The sequence below is a fragment of the Alligator mississippiensis genome, chromosome 2, assembly GCF_030867095.1.
Source record: "Alligator mississippiensis isolate rAllMis1 chromosome 2, rAllMis1, whole genome shotgun sequence".
Classification (NCBI taxonomy): Eukaryota; Metazoa; Chordata; order Crocodylia; family Alligatoridae; genus Alligator; species Alligator mississippiensis.
Window position 1 is genome coordinate 33640870 of NC_081825.1, and position 24323 is coordinate 33665192.

A 24323-nucleotide genomic window follows, 5' to 3' on the forward strand; every position below is an offset into this window, starting at 1 on the left:
TTCTCATATTGATTTAAAAAATTCTAATCAGAATATAGAAAAAAATACTGAAAGCCAAACATACCTGGTGGTGCCACCATTCGCTGCCATTTTTGAAACAAACATGTCTTCAAGCAGTCTCGAGGACTTAAATTGTAAGTTTTATGTCTTGACATCAATTCTTGCATTGGCTCCAATATTACACACAACTGAAAGAGTCAAGACAAAATTATTTGACTTAAAAGTGTCTTAATGCAATAGTCTTCTCATAATCTGAAACTGAAAAGCTACTCTTTTTAGGTGCATACAAATATAGTAATTGCCTGACAGTTAAGTCAGCTTAACTTTTTAAAGTCAACTTAACTGTCTGTGGAGCAATCTCAACTTAAATGCAGTGCAAGATAATACACCTTTGAGATGCATTATCTTGAGTCACATTAGTTAAGTTGACTTACCTCCAAAATGACTGCCACCATGTCAAGGAGCTGGACATGTATAAGCTCTAAGCTCTGATGTGGCTTAATTTAAGTTGACTTAGTTAAGCTGACTTAGTTAAGCCACTTTATTTTAGGCTGACTTAGTATGTGTATATGCACCCCTTCTTTCTGGCTTTCATTTTTCCTATTTAGCTAATAAGGAACATACCAAACAGTGCAGTTCAGTCTGTGGTGGGTCTGCAGAATCAAATACTGAGTTATCTAGAATTTAAATGTCTTTAAACACTTACAGGAATCAATTATACTTCATTATAGAAATCTGTATTAATATATATACTTTGCAAAACAGCATACAGCTTACTTAAAAATCGAGTAAATGTAAAAAACCAGATCGTTCAGAATACAGATACTTCAAAAGAGAAAAAAGCTTACCATTCCTGATTACAAAAACTGAGACTATTAATAAATCAATAACAACAGATTCCCACAGTATACAGTACATTTCTCCAGTATATACAATACACACACTCCAGTATAATAATAATGTAGACTTAATCATCTTCAATCTGCCAGATCCCCATCATGAATGCCTATTAATTCAGATTATAAACATGATATTTGTACTTTCACTTTCCTTGTAATTTCACACAGTACAATGATATTATTTTTGAGCAGTCACTCAAATGATTTTCTTCTCCTCTTGTTATGAAAAAGAATATAGGAGGGTCTCTTCTCAACACATTAATGACATTTCCAGGAGAGAAACCTCATTCTGCTTCCCTTCAGTCAGCCCAAATACTTTATTATTGAAGAAACCAGGCAAATACCATTGCCTGTATGTGTGGGGATCCAAATAGTTCTTGTAGAATCTGATCATTTCCCTTCAAAAAATCCTCCTGGCACCGTGCACAATGGGAGTTTTGAAAGTCTAGTCATTTTATTTAAGCACCTGAATAGGAACTGGGCCCTTTTGAGAATCTATCCCGTTGTGGTTGATGGACACTTTTGAAAATCTGACTTCAAGTACAGCTCTTCTTCCTCAAATAGTTTTGCTCCTTATGCATTTACTGACATATATCTGCTCATTTAATAATTCAAGTAATTTTTCACTGATCTTTGCTAATGTTAGTACACCCAATACAGCTCAACTGAGAGGGAGGAAGCTGTATTCTGTTCTATCTTGTCTATTACCACAGAATCAGTCCCAGCCAAGCTGCAGTGTTGCTGTCATGTAATAGAGGGCTTAATTTGGCCTTCAGAATATTTTTTCTGGTCATCATATGTCAGAAGGAAGAACTCAGATTGATACCTAGATCCCAGGTTAAGTTTTAAGAGTTGGCATTTAGGGGGGGGGAAATTTTCCTTACTTCTGAGATGAGCCCATTTGATACGGAAACTGCTGACACATAATAAGCAGGGAACCAACAGGGCTACTTTTATAGCCAGTTTCCAGAAGAGAAGTGCTTTTTAAAATCTGCTTTTTGAATGAAACCTCAATGTTTCCTTGATGATTAGAAGTCAGAAGGGAACTGTTAGTGTATTGGGTAAGGAAAATAACTGCAAGTGTTACTTACTTTGTTTAGAATGGGACAGTCCCACTTTCATAAATTTAGTATGTCTTGCTGAGTGAGTAACTCATGTTTATTTCTACCACCCGATGATTTGCATTCATGCTTGTATACATTCATAAGACAAGAAGTAAATTCTTCTCTCTGAGCTACAAAGCAGATCAAAGTATGCTGCATTCTCATGGCATGCATTCCCCTCTAATTCACATGCACAAAGATTCCAGGCTTGAAGAAAGTGCGGAACAACGATCAGAGAACTGCTATGCAGACCAGAGAGAAGAATTCAGTATTTCAGTATTGCTAAGTAGTGGCTCTATCTTCTGATGAGTCCCTTATTAGCCATCCAGCTATAAAAATCCAGATAATGTGGAACACTGGGGCAGAATGAGCAGCTTCAAGAGGTTGAATATTCTTCTAACCACAGAAATCGGGTCATTGATTCCTGAGAGACCGTGTATATAGACTGCTGTAGAATAATCTAATTGTCAGACAGTTGCTACTGAATTGTCTGCTACTGCCTTTGATTTACTCAGATTTTGCCTTGTTACATTATAATATTCTTCAGTTAATTAGAGTATAATTATCCACAGGATCCAGTTTCTGCTGCATGAGACTTTGTGCCTTGGGTTCTTATTTAATTTATTTTAAAACCTACAAGCACCTGCTCAGCCTTTTGTGAATTGTGATAATCCACAGAACACTGGTCCCAAATATTTCTCTCTTTGGGTCACTACTTAAATGTTCTCTAAAATCAGGTTAGTCCTTTCAGGGTCTTCCAAGACCTACATCATACAGGTATACATATGAAGCATTAGCATTGTAACTGTAAAATTACACAGTCGCTATCTAGAAGTTTCTTAAGTGATGACCTTACCTATGATGTACTTGATTTCACACAGAATTTTAAAACTGACTGAAGAGCACAGAAGTTAGACATGTCTGCATGTCTGCTCTTGTGCATAAGCACTGACGTGACTGAGGCGCTGTTCTTTTTGAGATGGGGGACTCCTCCTGTCCCAACTATTTAGCAACTCACAGACCAGCCCAAACGCCGCCTCTGGTTCTGGGCCAGGAAATTCTCTGTCAATTTCTCTCACTAGAGTCTTAGACCCTGCAAATTGTAAGGTCACTTCTGGATGCCTGAGTAATAAAAGAGTACTGTGCTCTGTAGTGACAAGTCCATTTAAAATACCTCCAGCTCACTGTGAACTGGACACAAATGTAAAAAGAACAGGATTAAGAATGATTGATATTAAATCTTTCAGTCTCTCTTAGTGACCTTTGAGACCCATTTGAAATCTAAAGTGACTCAAGGGACAAATCCCTACAAACAAAGGAATCATGGCCCAATTATCCTAAACCTGAAGAATCTGCCAGTGACAATCAGCATCTGTGTCCCTGCAAAGAGCTCGGTTAAAAGTGTAAGGACAAAATACATTTAATTCAGGGGTATCTCTAAACTATCTGCCACCATTTGCTGCCAGAAAGCAGCACAAATCCTGGCAGTCAGGATTCAGACACACCATTTGAACAACACGCTTTCCTATAATGATTATACAGAGATGTTTACTCATTTAAATAAAAAACAGCATGTTGGCTAGACTGCCTATTCCCAACAGATCTCATTCTTTTAGGTGTCTTTTAAAAATCATCGTTTTAACTTTCTAAAGAGTACTGGGTGGTATTTAAATGTAAAAATCCATGTTTAAGGCTCATAATATATGTAGGAACAATAAAGAATTACTATATCTACAGGCATTTTCGGTATAGCCCAAAATAAATATTTAGTACTAGGAAAAATACCCATACTTTAAATATACTTCTGCAGGGATACGTAGTAATAGAGCTCTTCATACGGACTTTTGGTGATGAAGATGCTTTGTGAGAGATTTCCTGTGTTGACAAGCTCATAATCTGTTTTCAAAGACATATTTTTTCTTTAATGCATACAATATGTGGAAGAACTTATGACATTTTAGAATATATATAGTTTCTCTGCATTCCTGAGCCACCACCAAAAGAACCACGTGTAACACAAACAATTCTAAGAGTATTATAATTACTGTATTACTGTATTTACTCAAAACCAAGACAAGGTTTTTCCCCCCATTTAACATGGGAAATAAAGTCCCTTCTTTTGGATTCAAGGAGGCAGGGGCAGGGGCAGGTGGCTGCTGCAGCTTTGACCCAGGGCTCGAGTCAGAGCTCTCGTAGCTGTTTGACCTCTGTCCCTGCTGCCTCTGCCCCACCACCTACTCCCCATCTCTGCCTGGCCCTCCTCCCCCGCCCATACCTCCTGCCCACCAGTACTATCCGTTACCCTCTGGCTCCTGTACAACACCAGCCCCACTCCAGCTCCAGCCTGGCCATGCCCCAGCTCCAGCCTGGTCATGCCAGAGCCAGGGCCAGAGAGTAAGCTGGGGGTGGGTTGCAAGTGGATAAGAGGTGACAGGGGAGAAGAGGAGCAGGGGCGATGGGGGGCAGGTGAGCAGGCAGAGGTAGTGGGGGACAGAGGCAGTGGGGGGACAGGCAGGCAGGCAGGAGGGTTGACAGGTGTTAGGGAGTACAGGTACTGAAAGGGGAGGGGGCTGGTGCCAGAGGGTACAGGTAGGTGGGAAAGGGGCAGGGGGGCAGATGATGGGGGGGCAGGCAAAAGGGCATACAGCTACCGGGGGACACAGGTGGCAGCGGGCAAAGTGTTGGTGGGAAGGGGCAGGAGTCAGACCACTTAACTCTCATACCCCCACCCCTGTGCTGCCTGCCCCCCCTGCCATGGTTTTCCTCACTGCAGCAGTTGGGGGGAGAAATTTAAGATGACCCTCCAATAATTGGATTTGCAAATCTGTAAAATTTTCATGTACAGAATCTAATGGGGGGGGGGGGTCTTAAATTTAGTGTTCTTGGATTTGGGTAAATATAATAGTCTCTACTGAGTTTTTTATACTCAGGCTATCACCATCACCTATCAACCAGTTCCACTATGGTAATACTACTATGAGTAGTAGGAGAATTTATAAAGAGCTGTAACAGAACATAGTCCTTTATACTGACAGAAGGAACTGTCACAATGAAGTTATATTCTAGGGTGCTAATCATGCATTTAGATGGCTGTGGTTGGACTCTCACACCTTTGCACACCTTAGCATCTTTGGTAACGTTCCAGGAGGCACCTTTGGTCCATCCCCACTGATCCAATTACATGATAGTGATCTCAGATAAAATAAAAGAGAATGAGGGACATCGGAAAGGTAAAGTAAAGATTAAAATGATACAGTCATACAGTTACTTGGGTTAAATGCACTCTTCTTGATTTTTTTTAATAACATTTTTCTTAGAAGAGGAGTTTAGCATTATAGGTTCAAGAAAGAAGAAAGTTTTAAAAAGCAGCTTCCATGAAGGGGTGCTAAAGGCACAGCAGGTTTTAGTAAAGGCTTCAAGTGTGTGGGTCCATATGAAGGCCCATGTAATATGTTAATTATCGATTCAATAACATAGCAGGACCCAAATTTGCCTTTACAAGTAAAAGATCAAGTCTGGCTCCAGAGGACACAGCAGTCACACTTTATAAAATTGGATCTGGCCCCATGAATGTTGTTCCCTTAGTGATTTCCTGTACTCAACTGGAAACATCAATGCACTGTGATAGCACAACAGCTAAGAAGAAAGGGCTAATAGGAAAGTCTCCTTTCACATTATTGTTGTTTATGATTAATGTATGTTTCTTACTACTGATTTTGATCCCCCCAAACTCTCTTCAGTCACTCTTCTCCATCAGATTGTCTATAGCTTCTCTAATCTAAGCTTATTCCTCCATATACACATAACTGAATTTTTTAAAGATCTTGCAGTTCTGCCAGTTCTGAGCTGCAGGTGGCAGAACTAACTCAGCTAAGAAACTTTTCCCACTGCTTAAAGACACAAAAGAACTGCATTCATTTCAGACATTCAATGCCATCTGCATTTTAAAGAGAATGCAGTGGGATTTGGAATCATACTTATGTGGTAAAATGAACATAATCAGCAGGCCAGTACCTTTAAAGCAAGAAATGCATTTAGTGAGTAGGTACCAGTCAGGCAACAACTTCCAGATTCTACCAAAACCAGTAGTTTTAAAGGAGGACTTAATCTTCCTATATCTTATAATTTATGCCCTCATAAAGAAATGCTCCATTAATCACCATGGAAAATGGACTGACTTAGAATTTCATCAGAGATGACATATAGAAAATTGCGTAGAATTTGATGGTGCAATATTAGCCTTTTCTGAAATAAAACAACAATTGTAGACTCCCTTGATGTTCTACTGCAATTTAGCTTTAACGCTTTAATATCTGCTCTTTTTCTCCAACAGAGAATCACTGGAAAACTGAGGAAACTGTAGAATAGCAGCACCTCAGAGATTTAGAACTCTTCATAAAAGTAACAAAACCCCATTTATATCTAAGTATTATTCATTGTCAAAATCAAGTTAGGATTCAGACAATGAAATTACACCTGGAGGGGGCTGTGCAATTTGTATACGGCTGAATGCTTTGTTTTAAGGCTAAAGATCTTCAAAGCCTCTGATTTAATGTCAAACAAAGCCGAACACACTATTTACTTCAATTTTCATGTTGAAGTTCAACAGTCACAGTCCAATGTGTGTTTTGCCATTGCAGTTTTGTATGTTTGAAAGAGAATGCTTTCATTTTAATTAATCCATGAGTAGAATTCTGGCCCCCATAACTTCAGCGGCATGGGATTTCACCAGTGCAACTGAAAATTTTAACTTCAGGCATAATATCTCCAAAGCACAGTTGTTCAGAGCTCCAGAGGTATTTGTGAACAACTGTTTCACACAATGTGGGTACTATTACATCACTGGAGGAAAAACCATACCCAAAAATGAACTTTGAGTGTCACCTGAAGGCACTGTATACATTCACATGACAATAATGTACTGAAAGAGCAGCACCTGGCCACAGTCCTGAATTTGGTATAGTGTAATACATAGAAGGAAAGCTTAGCTGTCAATTTAAGTCTCTCTACTTTTGACTGTTTTCCAAAAAAGTAATTTTTTCTTGTATAAAATTAAAGAATGGAAATTTTATAGGAACAGGAAATTTATTGCTACTTTATTCACAAGCCAGCTTGCACAATTTACTGTTCAAGATGTTTGTGTTTGTGAGTATTCACATATGAATGTAGAAGATTTTCACCTTAAAAACTGCCTTTTGGTTTCCATTACAAAGATTTAAGCATAAATGAAAAGTATATTGGTTTGTCATGAATCAAAAGGAAAGTTTCTTGAGGTCTTTTTTTTTTTTCTTTTTGCTCTAAGCTCTTGTTGCCTAGCATGTCACCTCAAATCTGGCTCTCCTTCATGACTGTGTTTCAGTGGGTCAGCTATAGGCATGTTTCCCACTTAATGAATACTAACCCAAAATAAGTATATTGCAGATATCTGCTGTCACTATTCTCCTTGGCACCTGCTTTCACTTTTTTCTGCATCCAGAATAAATTCTGTCTCACTGTATATTTATGAAGAATTCTGGGGACTAAGAGTATGCACACTGATGAGAAGTGGGGTAAATCAGCCTGTACAAAGCTCTGTGCTACTGCACCTAGTAGCACAAAGCTCTGTGCTACTGGTACCCAAGCGAGTTCGGTTAGACCTAGCTTGGCTATTTCTACACTGCACAGTTGTGCGCAGGGCAGATGTGTGAAGTAAAAATTCCCAACGACTGCTCAATCGGACAGCAATATTTGTTGTTTATTTCGTTATTAATTTCCTTTTACTTGCTGCTGCCCCCACATTTTCAGTTTCTAATCTGTCCAATAGTTCTTACTTGCAGGGGGTGGGCAGGAAGATAGTGATTTTGGTACACAGGAAAGGAGCAATTTGAGCTTTTGGTCTCTGGAAAGCAGTTTGGGAGCATGGGATCAGCACATTTGCTGATGATGATCCCCTGCTGGTAAAATGCTAAGCAATGAAAATATTTCAAATTTGTCTTACATTTTCATCTTTAACCACAGAATAAAACTTCACTAAGATAAACAGGGCCCTTCATATCTCTCAGAGCTATTGTTTAAGGCTTTCTGAAGATTCAGCAAGAAGCTTTCACAGCAGCTTTTACTTGGTTCTTCACTGCCATATGGAGGAGATATTTTTATTCTTAAAAAAAAAAAAAATAGAACTTGAACATCTTCTTCACTGAAGGACAAATCCCATGGCTATGAAAAGGGACTGGGCTCTGGATACAGTTAATGAATCACCATTCCAGGATAAGGACAAGCCTTTGTTTTTGTGATTACTTTTAAGAGTGAGCCAAAAAGCATCCAAAACTTGTGGTTATACAACAGAACTAGAGTTACAGTGTTAATGATGATTAGGATTTTGAGATTATTATTTAAATATAATCCCATGTATAAACAGTACCATTACAAACTACTAAGTCCCTACTGTGAAAAGGCAGCTATGCAGTTCAGACAAAAAGGAAGAGATGACCAAGAGAGGAGAGAATTAGGGGCTGTGAGCTACATGTCTGATGATAGTTTCCTGTGGCCTCTCATATGCCTCTTGAGGGTTATGCAGATTTTGTTGAGATGATCCCTGAGGGTTGCCACTGGCAGCTTTGGAGAAATACACCTCTTTTGTCCTCAAAGATTTGTTTGATGCATGTTTAACAAGTTATTAGGCTTTTCATTCATTATTTTGTTACTTGAGAAACACTAGGAGCTCAATTACAGCACAAAGCTCTTGGAATTAAAGATCACATTACCCTGGGCTGCTGACCCTGTATAATTTAGCTGGACAATACAAGACTCCTGTTTCCCCATCATGGTTTTATTGGTAAGCACTCATTACTCAGTTATGTTTATTCATCCCATGCTCTGCCCTGAATGCCGGTCTAGGACTCTCCAGTTTCCGACTAACACCCAGTGGTAAGGAATGATTTCTCAATAATGCAGTATTCAGTAGTTCAATTGCTCCCAAGTTACATAGCTCATCATGTTTTTACACTGTGCTCTGTATCAGCAGCCATTTCAATTCTCAGTAACAGTGAAAATGGAAAGAAGCTGCATTCATTTCAAACAGGGCAAAGCTTTAACAAAATAAATATTTTTTTAGACAAACTTTATGGACATCTAGATAATAGAATTAACTCCTAATACAATATTGACTAGAGCTGCTACTAATTCTCATTACTGTTTGTACTGCAATGTTTTAGCATATCTGTCAGCTACTGACACCCAGTACTGCCCTTTCCTCTATTATACTCAAAAACAATGCAGGGGAACGTGACTACACTTCCAGTTCTTGTTGTCATTAATCCTGTCTTTGTAAGCAGTGGTACAAGCAATGGTATGAACAACATGATCCTGTGCTGGCAAGGATTTTACTGTTCCTAAAGCCTCCTCCCTTGTATGCTAGATGGAGGCTCACTGGCCACTAGCTCCCTTGAATTTGTCTAACATAAGGGCTTGGTGTTTCAATATTTCTGTGGTCAAGGGCCTGCTGGTGTAAACTTCCTGATAGTTTTATAATTAATGCTGACATGCGTTGATGCCTTGTCAACATCCAAGCACCCTGGTCTTTGATGACAACTCAATGTAAAGTTCTTTACAGGATTTATGCTACAATTGCTGCTTGTGTCATATACTCCAACATCCTTTCACTAACTTTAGTATTCTTTCTGCTGGACATAAGCAGCCTTGCTAAAACCTGGAGTGAGCTAAGAAGCTCAATAAGGAACAACATGAAGCTTCTTCCAGATACTATTTCATGAATGCAAACCTAGATGGATGTACTCTCCTCTGTCCATCTCCGGTGGAGCTGCCATGCCCGTGCTGTTTGAGGAGATGTCTGCCTAATCTATGTGGTTTGGCATCTGCTTTATCTATCTAGCTATCTGCTCTTCAGTACCCCCATCATTATGACATACGTTAGGATGAATCCTGTTTTACAATACTTTTTCTCTTGAGGGATATTAAGTGTTTTGGACCTACCAGTGACTATTTTTAAATGCGTTTGATAATATTTTTACTTTACTTGTTGGTTTGCTTAATCTCTCTATTTTGATCCATAGTCTGGGTGTTTGTAAGGGACTTTTATTGCTTGTGTTAACTGTTTCTCTCTTTGAAATTTTTATTTAGTTATTTTAATAGATTTGTATTAGTTACAAATTCTTTGCAGTAAACGTTGCATCAGAGGTTGCTTGCCCTTTCTCTTGTTACTCAATCATGAAAAGAAAGTCCTGTCGTTAACTGCTGGGATATTGCCCTTTTTTCTAGTCGCTGCTTCACACAATGGAGGGATGGTTCCAAAAAACCTTCATTGGGCACCACTGTCTCATTTGTCTGAGCTTTTCAAGTTGTGTGCACCAGCCAGGGTCATGTCCCCTTAACTGTCTGTTCCAAATGCTAGCACTGAAGGTGACCTGGCTCCTTTCATTATTCCCAGATGGCAAATCAGGTAAATTGAAGGTGCTTGGTTTCAAGAGAATCTTGGATTCTAACTGGCAAAGACAAATGATTTTTTATAGCCATAGCCCAACTAGCCAAAGGGAAAGGACTGCCTAGATTCAGAACGTCCCCTCTCTTCCCTGGCTCCACTAGGTTCTTAGATCTGTGAAAAACTGCAGTGTGAATAATTCAATATCTAACCCTTTCTTATGGTCCTTCCTGTTAAAAATCTAGCCTTTTCCCATCATGTACCTGAGCTTCTTGGTATTCTATCCATGAGAGCAAACACTTTGAGCCCTATCCTTGACCAGATAAGCTCACCAAAGAACAACAGCGATGCTGCCAGACATATGCCTTCACCATATGGAAAAGCCTGCTGCAAACTATCACACTGTGCGATTCTCATCTCAGAAGCATTTACATATGGACAATGACCACTAAGCAATATTTTGTCCAGTGCATATCTGAAATCAGAATCAAGCTCTTAATGATTTTGAAAGCATACATAAAAATGCCTTTGCAATTTTAAATTAGGTTTAGTTTTATTGGAAAGTTTATCCTGTTGACTCTTTGATTTCATGTTTACAGCAATTCCAGAACAGCATTGCTTACAACTTGTTCATTCTTTCCCTATTATCTCCTCTACAAATCTAATATTATTTTTTTGAAAAACACTCAAGTTAAAATCAAACCAGTAACACTTTACAGAATTATGCACATTTTAAAAATGTTCTATAATCATTCTTTGCAAAGTCCAGATTTTATTAATTGAAACAGCATAATGACCAACCAGCAAACCAAGTTCAAACAGTATCTTTAGGAAACAGCCTGAGAAAGGTTTATTTCCCTGCTTGCCATCTCCCATCCCTATCATGTGTGATGTTGCTGCATGACATTTCCTTCCTCTCAATTTCTCCAAAAGGCAAACAAGCTACTATTCAGCAGTTCTGAGTCAAATCCTAACACCTGATACATCTGATATGCAAACTGTTAGCTTTTTCTATTTGTGCAACAATGAGACCTTATCAGTTTTGTTGCTTTTCATTTTGACTATAAAATGCATCCACTATCTCTCTTCACCTGTGTCCTTGGCAGCTCTCTTCAGTTCAGATGGATTCTGGAATGTTGTTTGTCTTGCTTGAGCTTTTGCTGATCCAAAACAAATCACAGTCTTATAAAAAAATCAAGGGTCTACAGATTGTTCTTGAGTGCTGACAGTTCTAAGTGTGGCAGCATATTAAAACTTGGAAATAACTTTAGGAATGTTTTCTTTGTGAAATGTTCTTCAGACAGCAAATGGCACTTTAGAAATACTTAAGACAGATGGATCAACTAGGTCACACCTGACAGAAACATTGGCTTAAACATTTAGCAGTTTTTAATTTAGTATATAATTTACTGTTTAATGTTAGGCGGCAGTTCAAAATATATGGCTCACATGTAATCACTTTATTTATACTGGAAAAAAAAAAACATCATTATATGGCATTCCCTTTTTTTAAAGCTCCATTTTTAACATTTTGCTCTTCTTCTTTTGTGTGGCATCAGAAATCAACTTTCAAGTCTATTAGCCACTGTCTGGTAATATCAGTCAGATTGCACCTACCCTGTCTGGGCATTTGTAAAGATTGTTGCTTTCAATTAAGTGCCGTGCTGTTGCTAGACACCACATTCAGACAGGGGGCTGTCCAAGCTGTTCATCTTGAACAGTGTTGTTTTGAAGTGTCCATATCCAGATCTCAGTCTGTTCAGTTTGACCCACGCTTCTCCATTGAGGTCATGCCCAATGGGGGACTTGGTTGGGGAATACATTTGGCTGATTCTCAGGGATCAGCCTACTCTGTTGCTGCCCATAGGATTGGTTCAGCATCTCCAATGTCTTCCAGGAGCTTGTGGACATGATGTACAAAGAATTTACAACTTTTAAGCCTCTTAAACCTCCATCTGTTTGGGTCTTCAGTTAACAGTTGATGGAGCAGGTGATTTTCATCATCTCTTACCTCTGTTGCCAGTAATGATGTTAGAGTCTGTCTTCTTATATCACTTGGTCTTATGGCAAAGTGTACAGGAATTTCATCTGTGTGTGTATAAGGTGTGTAGCCTGTTATGAGTCTCAGCGCATTAAGTACAGTGTCAAGCTTTTTAGTGTGACAACTTATGGACCATACAGGAGTTCAATATTTTCCTGGGCAAGTAACATTGTGAATGCAGTGGTTCTGAGCCCTTTGCTATATGCAGGTTTCCAGACTATCCTTCTCTTACAAACGCACTCACACAGGCATGATATACAGATGGATTCATACAAACGGAGGCAACATCACACGTGCAACACATCCATCTGTACAGAGTTGCATGTACATAGCAACTATAATCTTATGGACAACCACACAGAAAGGAAGTCTTTTCCTAGGTATAACTAGCTAACTGCTCTGTGTCATGAATATCTTCCAGTCCATATAATATCCTCTTGTTTCTCTACAGCAGCTCAGGCACAAATGCAGTGTTTTTCACATAACCAGTTCTATTTTTAGACTGAATTGTAGGAAGTCTGCAGTATTAATAAATGGAAGAGAAGTACAGAACTACACTGCATGGTAATGTGCCAGTGCAAAAGCTAGCTTGGCCTTTAGCCAATGAACTGTAGTTAGATGTTAGAGCAATGAAAGTAAAAACACCACTGAAAACAGAATGATTAATAAGCTGAAAAACTTTCATGTGTTTATTTCATATTTCTTGTGCGCCAGCTGTATTAATACCTACATATTTTCCATTTTATTTGTAATATCTCTCAGTCTGATACTGTTTTGTGTACATTACTGAGGGTCTCTTAATTCTACTTTCAAATAAAATGGTACAACATGAGAAGCAGATGATATTTCACGGTGCTGAGGTTGACATGCAAGAAAAAAAAAGAGCCATTCCTTATAAACTATTAAAGCACCACCACTAGCGGCTAATCCATTGTTTCATGATTTTCTTTTGCACTGATTCTACAATCTACGTGTTCAGTAACAAAATTATGAAAGCAAAAATCCTCCAAAGTCTTTCTGCGGAGGACAAAAGTTCAGAGTTCTTTCAGGGATGCAGATTCTTCCATAATCTCCCCATTTCTCACCAAATCTCCATGACTTACCCCAGTGTGGACAGATGGATGTTTATATAAAAGACCTTGTGCCTCAATAAAATTCCATTTTGGAGTTATATAAAAACAGCAATTACTGGAAAATGGAACTTTTTAATTAAATGTATTCAAAGGAAGTAAGGATTAATGACTTTAAAGTACGAGAATATTTAAAGCTTATAGTCATAGATCATCCTCTACTGAAGCTTTTTATCACTGTTGGCCAATGATGCTTTTAAGTATTGATACTGCCTGCATTAATATTGCTCTAAACTATCTTCATAACAATATAATCATTAACAATTAATATTACATACTGTACCTAAACCTTTATGTTAACGTTTTCATAACATTAACTTAATATACAGGAGCATAATCTTATTTGACTTCTCAGCTTAAAGGTGTGTTAACTTCAAGAGCTTTCTGTGTACCTGGGAGAGGGAGTGTATATGACACATTTCAAATCTCTTTGGTAGCTACTGAAATAACAGGATTCTGGTTTTGAAATATTCTACCACTACAGATAGCCGCACCTGCAAACTGTAACATCTGTACATCTGCCTACTTGATTTGCAGGCAGGCAGATATAGATCTGCTATTGTTTGGGTTGACAATTAATTGCAGACACCCAATTATGGGCAACATTATTTGCAGACCCAAAATTGTGAGTTCAGGTTGTTTACCTTTTAAAATTCAGGCCCAATATCTCTAGCCAACAAAAAATCAAATACAGTGAATTCAGAAACCCATCCACAAAAGTCATAAGGGAAACGCACGTTAGGTTTGTTTTTCTATTAAGAATTCCAGTCAGATATACCAAATCAATACTTTTCCTCTGTCTGTACACAGTGTACGCAAGCTGTTCTGTGAGGATCTATACAAAAACAGAGATGGGATTTAGGGTAGGTGGATCTGCCAGTCAAGACAAGATACAGCATCCTAACATAACATATTTTCTCATATACAATACCAACTCTTCCCCTGCCCCCCCAACAGCTGGAAATTGGAGTGTATATATAAGCGAGGAAATACAGTAACCACTGTCTCTGCTACTTAGGCTTCTGCAGAGCAAAAGCAAAAGTAGCTTTCTGTGTGATCCACAGGGAGCAATAAGGAGAAGATTAGCTCCTGCTACTCAGTTATTTAATACAAGGAAAGATCTTTTTTCTTTATTCTGCTTTTCAAAAACAAGGTGCTTATCTTATTCTGCGGTGTGCTGCATACAAGAAAATATGGTACTAGGGCCCAGTTCTTGGAAAGCCTGGATCACTAGGTCCAACAGAACCGTTGCTCTGAGTTACGGGATAGGGTTATGCCACTCAGCTACACAGATACCTTTCTAGCTGCCTGTCTATGCAGGCAACATTCTTTCCAAAAGGGAAGATAGCCAAGACAGAGGGGTTTCTGAAAGAGAGAGAAAAGTCTCTTGACTCACTCTCTGAAAAACTAGCACAGGTGAAGTGGTGATAAATTATGACAATAAGCTCAGAACCACTGAATATCTATGAGTTGAAAGGTAGTATAATCCACGTAATGTCTTATAAATGCATGTGTTTTGAAATCCCTGAAATCCTGGTAATTCACCAAATCCTCGCCTTGCCAGCATCCAGCTTTTCAGTCACAAGAGCTCCTCTCCTACCCCTCCAGAAAAATGAAGGAACTGAGATTAAAGAAAAATGGTAAGAAAAACATCTTAACTATTTCACTCATTCTTTTCCCCCCTATCTGTTATTAGGCAGCCCACAGCCAACTGTGTGACATGTTCTATAGCTGAATTAGTGATGCTCCACACACAACTTTCCTTGTTTGACGTGCTTTTTTTGTTGTTGTTTTGCAGATGCAGATTCTTGCAAGTCCTCTGCTAGTTCTTGCAAGTTATTCTAAGTGTCATGAGGAAGATAAGGACAATAATTCACAGTTGTTCCATAGAAAGAAATTACTTAATCTGCATAACTATTTTAAAGAAAAAAGCCTAAGATGCAACCGGAATGTCAGATATATTATCTGGATGACTTCAAATTTACTCATTAACTTTAGGTTTTGAAGAATGGAAAGTGCCGTGAAAAGTTTCTTGTTTGTCATCAGGGCCACTGACTTCACTGAAACACTGTTCTAAACACTGATAGCTGTGATCCCCTCAGAGAGAAATTTTTTGTCAAGCCAGCTTTCACTTGATGTCATCTGCTGCCCTTGGGAAGTCACTTCTACTGCAGTGATGAGAAACTGAGGTATTCCAGGCTGGATGAGTTATAGGAATTGTAGATCTTTCCCTTCTCACTGTAGATTGTAAGGGAAAGATCTACATTTCTTAGAGACAACACTACCAGAGGAATGCCCATCCTGGAAATTTTCAAGAGAAAGTTAGACAGATACTTTAGCTGAGCTGTTTTAGCCAGGGATGATCCTGTCTTGAGTAGAGGGCCAGACTTGATGAATGTAAGAACATTAAAAGGACCATATTAAGTCAGATAATTGTCCTTCACAAACCACTTGAACACCTGTATGCTTGTTTTTGTGGTAAAAGGATGGATTTCTCACCAGGAATGTAATGCCTGTCCACATATACAACAGGGACAAAAATAGTTCCAGATCCCACCAATGGGTGCTATGAGGACATTTTGCACTTAGCCAAGCACAATTTATGTCTTATCCATTCAGCCCAGTGACTTGTGCCTGACTAACAGACTATAAACAGATGTCACCAAATGAAACACATAAGGCATGCCAGGAGGTGACCTGGCACAGCTGGTCTGCTTCACTGTGTGAAACAGATGTTGCCCATTGTCCTGTAGGGGTAGATCCTGTGGAACAACTCAGAGCATGTCTCTGCACATGGGGGAACCCTACATTTCCATGCTTAGAGGCAAGCCTGGGGATTCCAGCAGGGGATTTCATGGGTGCAGGTAATGTGCTACCATGTCCTGAGTTGGGGCACATCTTTGCCAGTGGGGAACCCTGGGGTTACTTAGTTTGCAGAGATGTTTCCCAATTTGGGGCAGAGCAGTGTGATACACATACCTAGGGAATCCCCTACAAAGGAATTTCTGGGGCATGCATCTGCAAGTAGGGAAGCCAGGGTTCCCCCATTTGAAGAGGTACACCTAAGTCAGGATGCAGCAGAGTACTTGTGCAAAAGGGGAAAACCAAGCAGGCACTCCTGAGACCTCAGGAACCTGATCCTGGGAATTACCATTCCTGGGCTGCAGGATCAGGTCCTTGAAGCTCTGAGTGTGCCTGCCCAGGGCAACTGGAGAGTACAGGCTGCTCATGCTCTGCTATCCTAAAGCACATAGACATCTGCTGCAAAAAAAGCAGCACAAATTTATAATACTTATTGTTGCTGCCACAATTTTTGGCTTTCATGGCACAAGGAGCATGGTCCTCTGTTTGCTTGGCAAAATATTTATGGTGGCATAAAGGCAACATCTATTTCCAGCTTCAGTGGCATTTAATGGTCTATGATATATACAAAGTCAAACTAGATGATCTGGTGGCCTCTTCTGGTCTTGAACCCCATGAATCTATACAACTTTTATTGATAATCTTGAGGAGTGCAGAGCATGGGAGTAAGGCCAAGTAAGTATTGAAACAGCTATAAACTTATTTTGCATTTTACTAGTTTGAGAAGCATATCCTACAATTCCGCGTTCCACAATGCTAACTTATTCATGTGCAGGGCATGTTTTTGAAATGAGTCCTTTTTCTTGCTGTGACTAAATCAGAATTTTCCAGACTTCGTGGACACAGCACCATGTTTGCAGTTCTTGTGTGCATTCTCAAACTGCAAGTCACTTATCAGCAAATTAAGTCAATGTGCATATGTTTTTTCTTTTTAGTTTTTTGGAAGTTCTTTTGGCTTGCATAGCCATCATCCATTGCAGGATAGTTTGCTGGTATAATTATTGAAAGTATGTAACAATTAAATTACACTTTCCATAACAAATGATAATACAATTAATTAGATAATTTTTCAAAATTCAAATAGCCTGTATTAAAAAATAGATGGCTACAAAGACCATCTGAATAATATAACTTTATAATCAGTAGATCAATTTATACAGCAGCCCCTTTAATCTAGAAGGCAGGAAGAAAGGATCCAGATTTAAAACCCACAATATGACAAGCAGAATGCATTCCTACTGTGTAACAGAAACACCATGGCACAGCATTTCAATAGGTATCCATTGTATATAGAAACTAGTCATGTATGTACTCATGCATGTCACTGAGTTACCCCTGCCTTGTGCTTGGGTCAGACATAAGATGTGCTTAGCTAAAGCATACAGTGTTCTTACAGCACACATGTGTAAACCTCTAACTTGCATGTATGCATGGACAAGGTCCATACATGTTAATTAACTTTATTTCCATAGTCCTTGTTCTTTTCCAGGGAGTAGCAAAATATTCATGCTGGGGATAATGTTGTTTCTTCCAAATTTCACAACTTTTTTCACTTCAATAGAGTGGTAGAAAAGACAATCAAATAATATTCTAAGGTTCAAAAATGGTATCCTGCGGCTTGGTCTTACTTGCCTCTCTTAGCTTCAGAGTCTTAAGCACCCAGGATTTTGTTTTTATGGCCTTCTGAACCAATTTTCTTTTTCCAAATGGCATTTCAACAAATGTTCCCAAGTGTCTGCCATTCTTTCCTCTCCTGACACTTGGTTCAGCACATGGTGCAAATGAACTGGCATATACAGTATTTGCTGAATCCAGGTCAGAAACCTAGTAATCTTTGTTGCTTTGCCCTGTGGCATCACTCTGTTTTGAGACTGAAGCCAATTGCTTATTATAGTGATTTCACATCTGGGGGCTTTCCTGGATTGCATTACATCCCTGCTTTTGTTGCATGATTTCTGCTGTTTTTTCAGAATATCTGCAGTCAAAGGGCTTGATGATCCACTGCCTTGCAGCTCAGATCATCGTTTATTGACATAAAGTGAGCATAATGTGCTAAGCTGTACATAAATATGAGAGACTGCACAAGATGCAAGGCAGAGAAGAATCAGACCTAGAGATTCTGTCACTAAAAGTAATTTAGGGAAAACTCAGTGCTCGTATATTGTGTGGCATAAGTCAATTGATCAAGACACAGTGACAAGTCAGTGTGCAGATATAATTTAGACTTTGTCTGCATGTTATAACTAGCATAGCATTTGCAGGAATAAATTCCAACACACTACTTTGTGAACTCACTGTAATGGGGAAGAAAAGTCACTTTGTTCTGGAATTATTACCTTATGGTTATGCGTATACAGTAAACTTAACACCACTAGGTACCATCAACCACAATGCGCTGCTCTTAGCAGCCTGCCTCCTCAACTGGAAACACTGTAGCCACATCTTCACAGCCACACAGCAACCTAATTACCTAGGGGTAGGTTAATTACCTTGGGGTAGGCTAATTTTGGTGCTGCCACTCAGCAGCGCTACTTAGAAATCATTGAAAAGAGGGTAGGAAGGGACCTCCACAAGTCATGTAGTTGGATCCCCTGCCTGAGGGGAGTCCACCTCTAGTTGCAAAGGCAGGTACGCTGCTTCCAGTTTAGGAGGCAGACTGCTCACAGCAGTGCAACATGCTTGAGGGCACTCCTTCCAGTGCTAGGTAGTTTATCATATAGCCAGAACCAGGGCCAGATTAACCCTTTAGTGGGCCCTAGGCAAACAAACTTGTGGGCTCTGGGCCAGTCAAGACCCCTCTCCCCACTGTGGTGCTGCCATCCGCAAGGAGTGGGCTCCGAGTTGCTGCTAGGAAGCAGCTGCCACAGTGGTGAGGCCAGTGGAGGGGAAGGGAAGGGAAGGGAGATGGACGGGGTCATTTGTGCCACCGCTGTGAAGGGAAGGACTGCGATCCTCCGCAGCTCAGGGCCCTAGGCATGTGCCTAGTTTACCTATGCATTAATCCAGCTCTGGCCAGAGCCAGTATGATATACTTCCAGAATAAATCCTGTGGAACAGCTTATTCTGTTCTAACTATGTCAGTTGGTTTTCCTGTGTAGACAAGGTCTTGCATCACAGAGAAGGAGACAGTAAAGCAGTTCAAACAGCTACAAAGAAGATATACCTAATTCTTCCTACTTTAGTGGTATCCTTTTATGCCTCCAACACTGCACTTCTCCATGTTCTACTTTCCACTGCAATAGCTCACAAAACTCTTTTTTTCATTTTCCTTACTGTTTTTGAGTAGATACCATATTATCTCCTATTCCAAAACACTGCAGCATGTGGGGAGCCATGCACTGGTAAGCAAAGGTTTGGGCTGACAATGGGTAACACTCAGTAACTCTCTAACCAGCTAGGCTTTTCCCATTTTGCTCAGTGGTCACATGGGAAAGAGAAAGTGCTTTTTGGGTAGGAGTGTAGTACAGCTGAGGGCCAGAGTTGGTAGGATCTCCCCCTGGTGACTTCTCAGTTTCTGCATCTGGGTCCTGGGCCTGTCCATTTTTTACTCACCTTCATGCCTTTGATGATACCTTAAGAGAAAAAGGAGTTGAAAGGAAGCTGCCAACATCCCAGGATCTCACTGGTCTGGCCTACTTGTTCATACAGGTGTGTGTTCATGTTGTATCCTGCTGGTTATCTGTGGCCTCCAGCCTCCCCGCTAGCCATGCCCATGCCTCACAGGTGTCAATAATCACTCAGTTCTGCAGGCCTTCAGCCCCAGACTCCTCCTCCGCCCTACCAGGCATATAGGTTTCTAATCAGTCTTTGCCCCTCCTTGGGCTTGGGCCCTTGGGCCTTGCCTCCTCCCATTTTTGGGCTGCAGACTTCTAGCCCTAGTTTCTTCTTTTCTTGGGACCATGGGTTCCTGACCCTGGCCCCACCTCACTCTGGCACTGGGCCTCTGGGCCAGTCTCAGTCTCTTCTTCACTTCTCATGCTGGGTTCCTGGCCCTGGCTCTTCCCCTCTCAGGGTATACTGTCATTTGGGCACTATTGGGACCTCCTCTTCCCCTGATCAGTCCCAAACCCAGTCCACCAATGCAAACCACAACAATAAAGTTCAGCCCTTTGGCTATATTCCAAATCAAACACTCTGGTTGCATAAGAAACTTTAGTTTGCAAGCAACTCATAGTTCCTTATTTCACCTGTAGCGAGGTCTCTGGCAGTCCCTTAGCCTCAAGGTAGCACTGAACCCCCTCCTTGGCAGTGGAGCAGGTAGGAATCCTCAGGCAGTCTCCCACACAGTCATCATGGAGGAGCTCCATCTCTGGCAGCCTTCAGAAGCAGACTGACCACTGGTCTCAAGCTCTGGGTTTATATAGAGCCTAGCTCCTGCCCCTCCAGCTCTTCAGATCCCCCAGCCACCACAGGTGATTTCCTATATGCTAATTGCAGAGCTGCTCCCAGCAGCAGGTGATAGGAGCTAACCTCCATGCTTCCCAGTACTACTGTGGTAAAACTAGTCTCACAGTAGGCAGAGTGCAGTCCTCATCCTTCTCTGACCTATGGGACTATTGTAGTGTTATCACTTCAGCAATAGGCACCTCTCCAGCCTAAGATCCAGGTGGCCTGTTCTTCTGCTACTCTTTCCCACTACCAGCTCCTTCTCCATAGTGACAGGGAGTCCCTGCCTTCCTGTTACAAGATTCAGAATACTGGCCATTTATCTTTGGTTGGCAGGTAGAACTAAATCTATGTTTTTTTTGTCTTATTTTTATGGATGTTGTCCTTGACCCTGGCACAGTAGCTGCAAAGAAAATTCCCCTTCATTCAAGGTTTGTTGTTGAATTAGAAGAGAAAACAGAGTCTTAGGGAGTAGGATCTGTAGATATAGCTCATTTTCTCTTCTCTCATATCCTTTTTTTATTACTATGCTTGTAACTGTGTCTTTGTTTCAAAGCACTTTAGAACAGCAGGCTGGTGAGAGAACTCATCATTGAAATACCATGTGTAACAAGGAGAAAGGAAGAAGAAGAATCAGCAATAGATGAATGAGATTCTGGCTTTTAATTTCATGTAAATGGAGCATGGTATGTTTACCTATGTGAGATTCAAGAATGTGTGTCAAATATTCACATAGCCTTGATCCCATAAGTCCTTTCATACTATGTAATATTGAGCTTAAGTAAGTTCTGTACCACTAGTAGTAGGCAACCATCAATCCTTCTGCATCATGGTGTATGCATAAGAGGTCACCAGGACCTTTGATGCATATGCCTAGGGAGAAGTATAAAGTACAAGCACAAAAAGAGGCTACATGTGGAAGCAGATAAGGTTAATGCTAGTCCTAGCTCTACATGAATTGCAGGTGTGAGTCTCAAACCTCTTGGCTAGGGACAGACATTCAAAAAGCCTAAGCCTGAAGTGATTCAATCTTTTCAGATTAGTTTAACCAGGCTAGGCTAAATCAATTTTATAACCAGATAGACATCCCAGAAATGCAGGCACATGCTTGCAGTGGCTCAGGCTAGAAGCCTGGGGGCGCTAAAGCAGCCCTCCTTTCCCTTGTACAGGGCTGAGCTAAGGGGGGCGTAGCCAGGCCCCAGCAGGACACTGTAATTAGGGAGGGGTCCTCCCCTTGATAACAGAGATGATAAATGTTGTATTATCAGCATTTAACACCCCATCAGAAAACAAAGCTCTTCTTTTTCCAAAGGAAAATGCACACCAGCCTCTGGCTTCTTTACTATTCATTCTATCTAGGAAGAGCACACCAACTGCAGATGCTTCCTCAGCCTGATGAAGATTTTTTAAACCCAAAAGCTTGCTATGAAAAAATTTCTAACTATTCAGCTGGTCTAATAAAAGATATCAGATTTACCCAAGCAACCTTGTCTGCCTTTTCCAAAGGAAGGAATGCAGGGACATTACCATCTGAGCTGTTGATTACAATCAAAAAGCCCTAAGCGGGCACTGTCCTATTTGCCTTACATAGCATTAGCTAGCCTACCACATGCTGGCTATGGTCTGTGGTTAGCCTACCACATGCTGGCTATTCCCTTTGCAGCTACTGTGCCAGGGTTCTGGAGAGTAGGGGAACTGGGTGCCCAAGATGAGTGGTTGTTCCTTAAGGAGACGATACTCAGAGCCCAAGGGGTGACAATCCCAATGAGCATCGAAGGGGGCAAGAGTGCTCAAAAGCCCCCCTGGCTCACCAAGGGCATTTGGGAATGCCTGATTGCCAAAAAGGAGGCGTACACCCAGTGGAAGGGAAGGGCTATTACCAAAGAGGAGTATACCTCCATCACTCGGGTCTGTAGGGGGGCTGTTAGGAAAGCTAAGGCAGATACAGAACTAGGGCTAGCATCAAGGATCAAGGACAACAAAAAGTTCATACATAGGGAGTATGAAGAAGGAACCAGGTACTGTGGGGCCCCTGCAGGATACGCTAGGCAATCTGGTGCGGACCTTTTTAACAATTTCTTTACCTCCATTTTCTTGTGCAGGGACCAGGACTCCCCCACCAAGAATCAGGACAGACTCACAAGAGACTCCGCCAGGCCTCAAGTCAGGGAGGACTGAGTTAGAGAACTTCTGGAGGGGCTGGATGTGTTCAGGTCCAGATGCTCTCCACCCCAGGGTGTTGAGGGAATTGGCAGGGGTTATCGCAGGGCCCCTGGCATGGCTTTACAAGCACTTGTGGTGCTCTGGACAGGTGCTGGATGACTGGAAGAGGGCCAATGTGGTCCCCATCTTCAAAAAAGGGAGGAGGAAGGACCCGGGCAACTATAGGCCCGTTAGTCTTACTTCAATGCCGGGGAAGCTCTTTGAGAAGATTACCAAGGAGCACATCTGTGAAGGGCCAGCAGCGGGGATGATGCTCAGGGGCAACCAGCATGTTTTCATTAGGGGCAGGTCCTGTCAGACCAACCTGATTGCCTTCTACGATCAGGTCACAAAATCATTGAATGCAGGTGTCGCGGTGGATGTAGTCTTTCTGGACTTCAGCAAGGCCTTTGACACTGTCTCCCACCCCATTCTCATTAAAAAGCTAGGCGACTGTAGCACTGATGCCTACACAGTCAGATGGATAGCAAATTGGCTGAGGGGCCGCACCCAGAGAGTGGTGGTGGATGGGTCATATTCGACCTGGAAGGATGTAAGCAGTGGAGTCCCCCAGGGCTCAGTCCTTGGGCCCACGCTGTTTAATTTCTTTATTAGCAACTTGGACGAGGGGGTGAAAAGCACCCTGTTTAAATTTGTAGACAACACCAAGATTTGGGGTGAGGTGGGCACGCTAGAAGGGAAGGACAGGATACAGCTTGACCTGGACAGGTTACAGGGGTGGGCAAATGAGAATAGGAAGGGATTCAATACTGACAAGTGCAGGGTGCTGCACTTGGGCAGTGGGAACCAGCAGCATACCTATAGGCTGGGGAACTCTCTTCTTGAAAGCACAGTGGCATTGATTCCAAGATGAACACAGGCCACCAACACAGTCAGTAGGGCTAACCGCACCTTGTCGTGCATCCACAAATGCATCACAAGCAGGGCCAAGGAGGTGATCCTCCCCCTCTATGCAACACTGGTCAGGCCACAGTTGGAGTACTGCATCCAGTTCTGGGCGCCACACTTCAGGAGGGATGTGGACAGCATTGAGAGGGTCCAAAGGAGGGCCACTCACATGAGCTGGGGACAGCAGGGCAGACCCTACAAGGAGAGGCTACGGGACCTGAACCTGTTCAGCCTCCACAAGAAAAGGCTGAGAGGGGACCTGGCGGCCATCTATAAGCTTACCAGTGGGGACCAGCGGGGAATGAGAGGGAACTTGTTCCCCCGAGCGCCTCCTGGAGTAACAAGGAATAATGGCCGTAAGTTGCTAGAGAGTAG

General features: G+C 41.3%; 1 protein-coding gene across 10 annotated transcripts in view; it reads right to left on the bottom strand.

Annotated features, from left to right (window-relative positions):
* LDB2 (LIM domain binding 2) overlaps window positions 1–24323 on the bottom strand; it is a 351914-nt gene that overhangs the window by 14340 nt on the left and 313251 nt on the right. For all 10 annotated transcript variants that reach the window (XM_014607750.3, XM_014607745.3, XM_014607746.3 and 7 more), the window contains one exon: window positions 65–188. In XM_014607750.3, the coding sequence (XP_014463236.1) occupies window positions 65–188 (124 nt within the window). The remainder of the gene's footprint in view (window positions 1–64; window positions 189–24323) is intronic.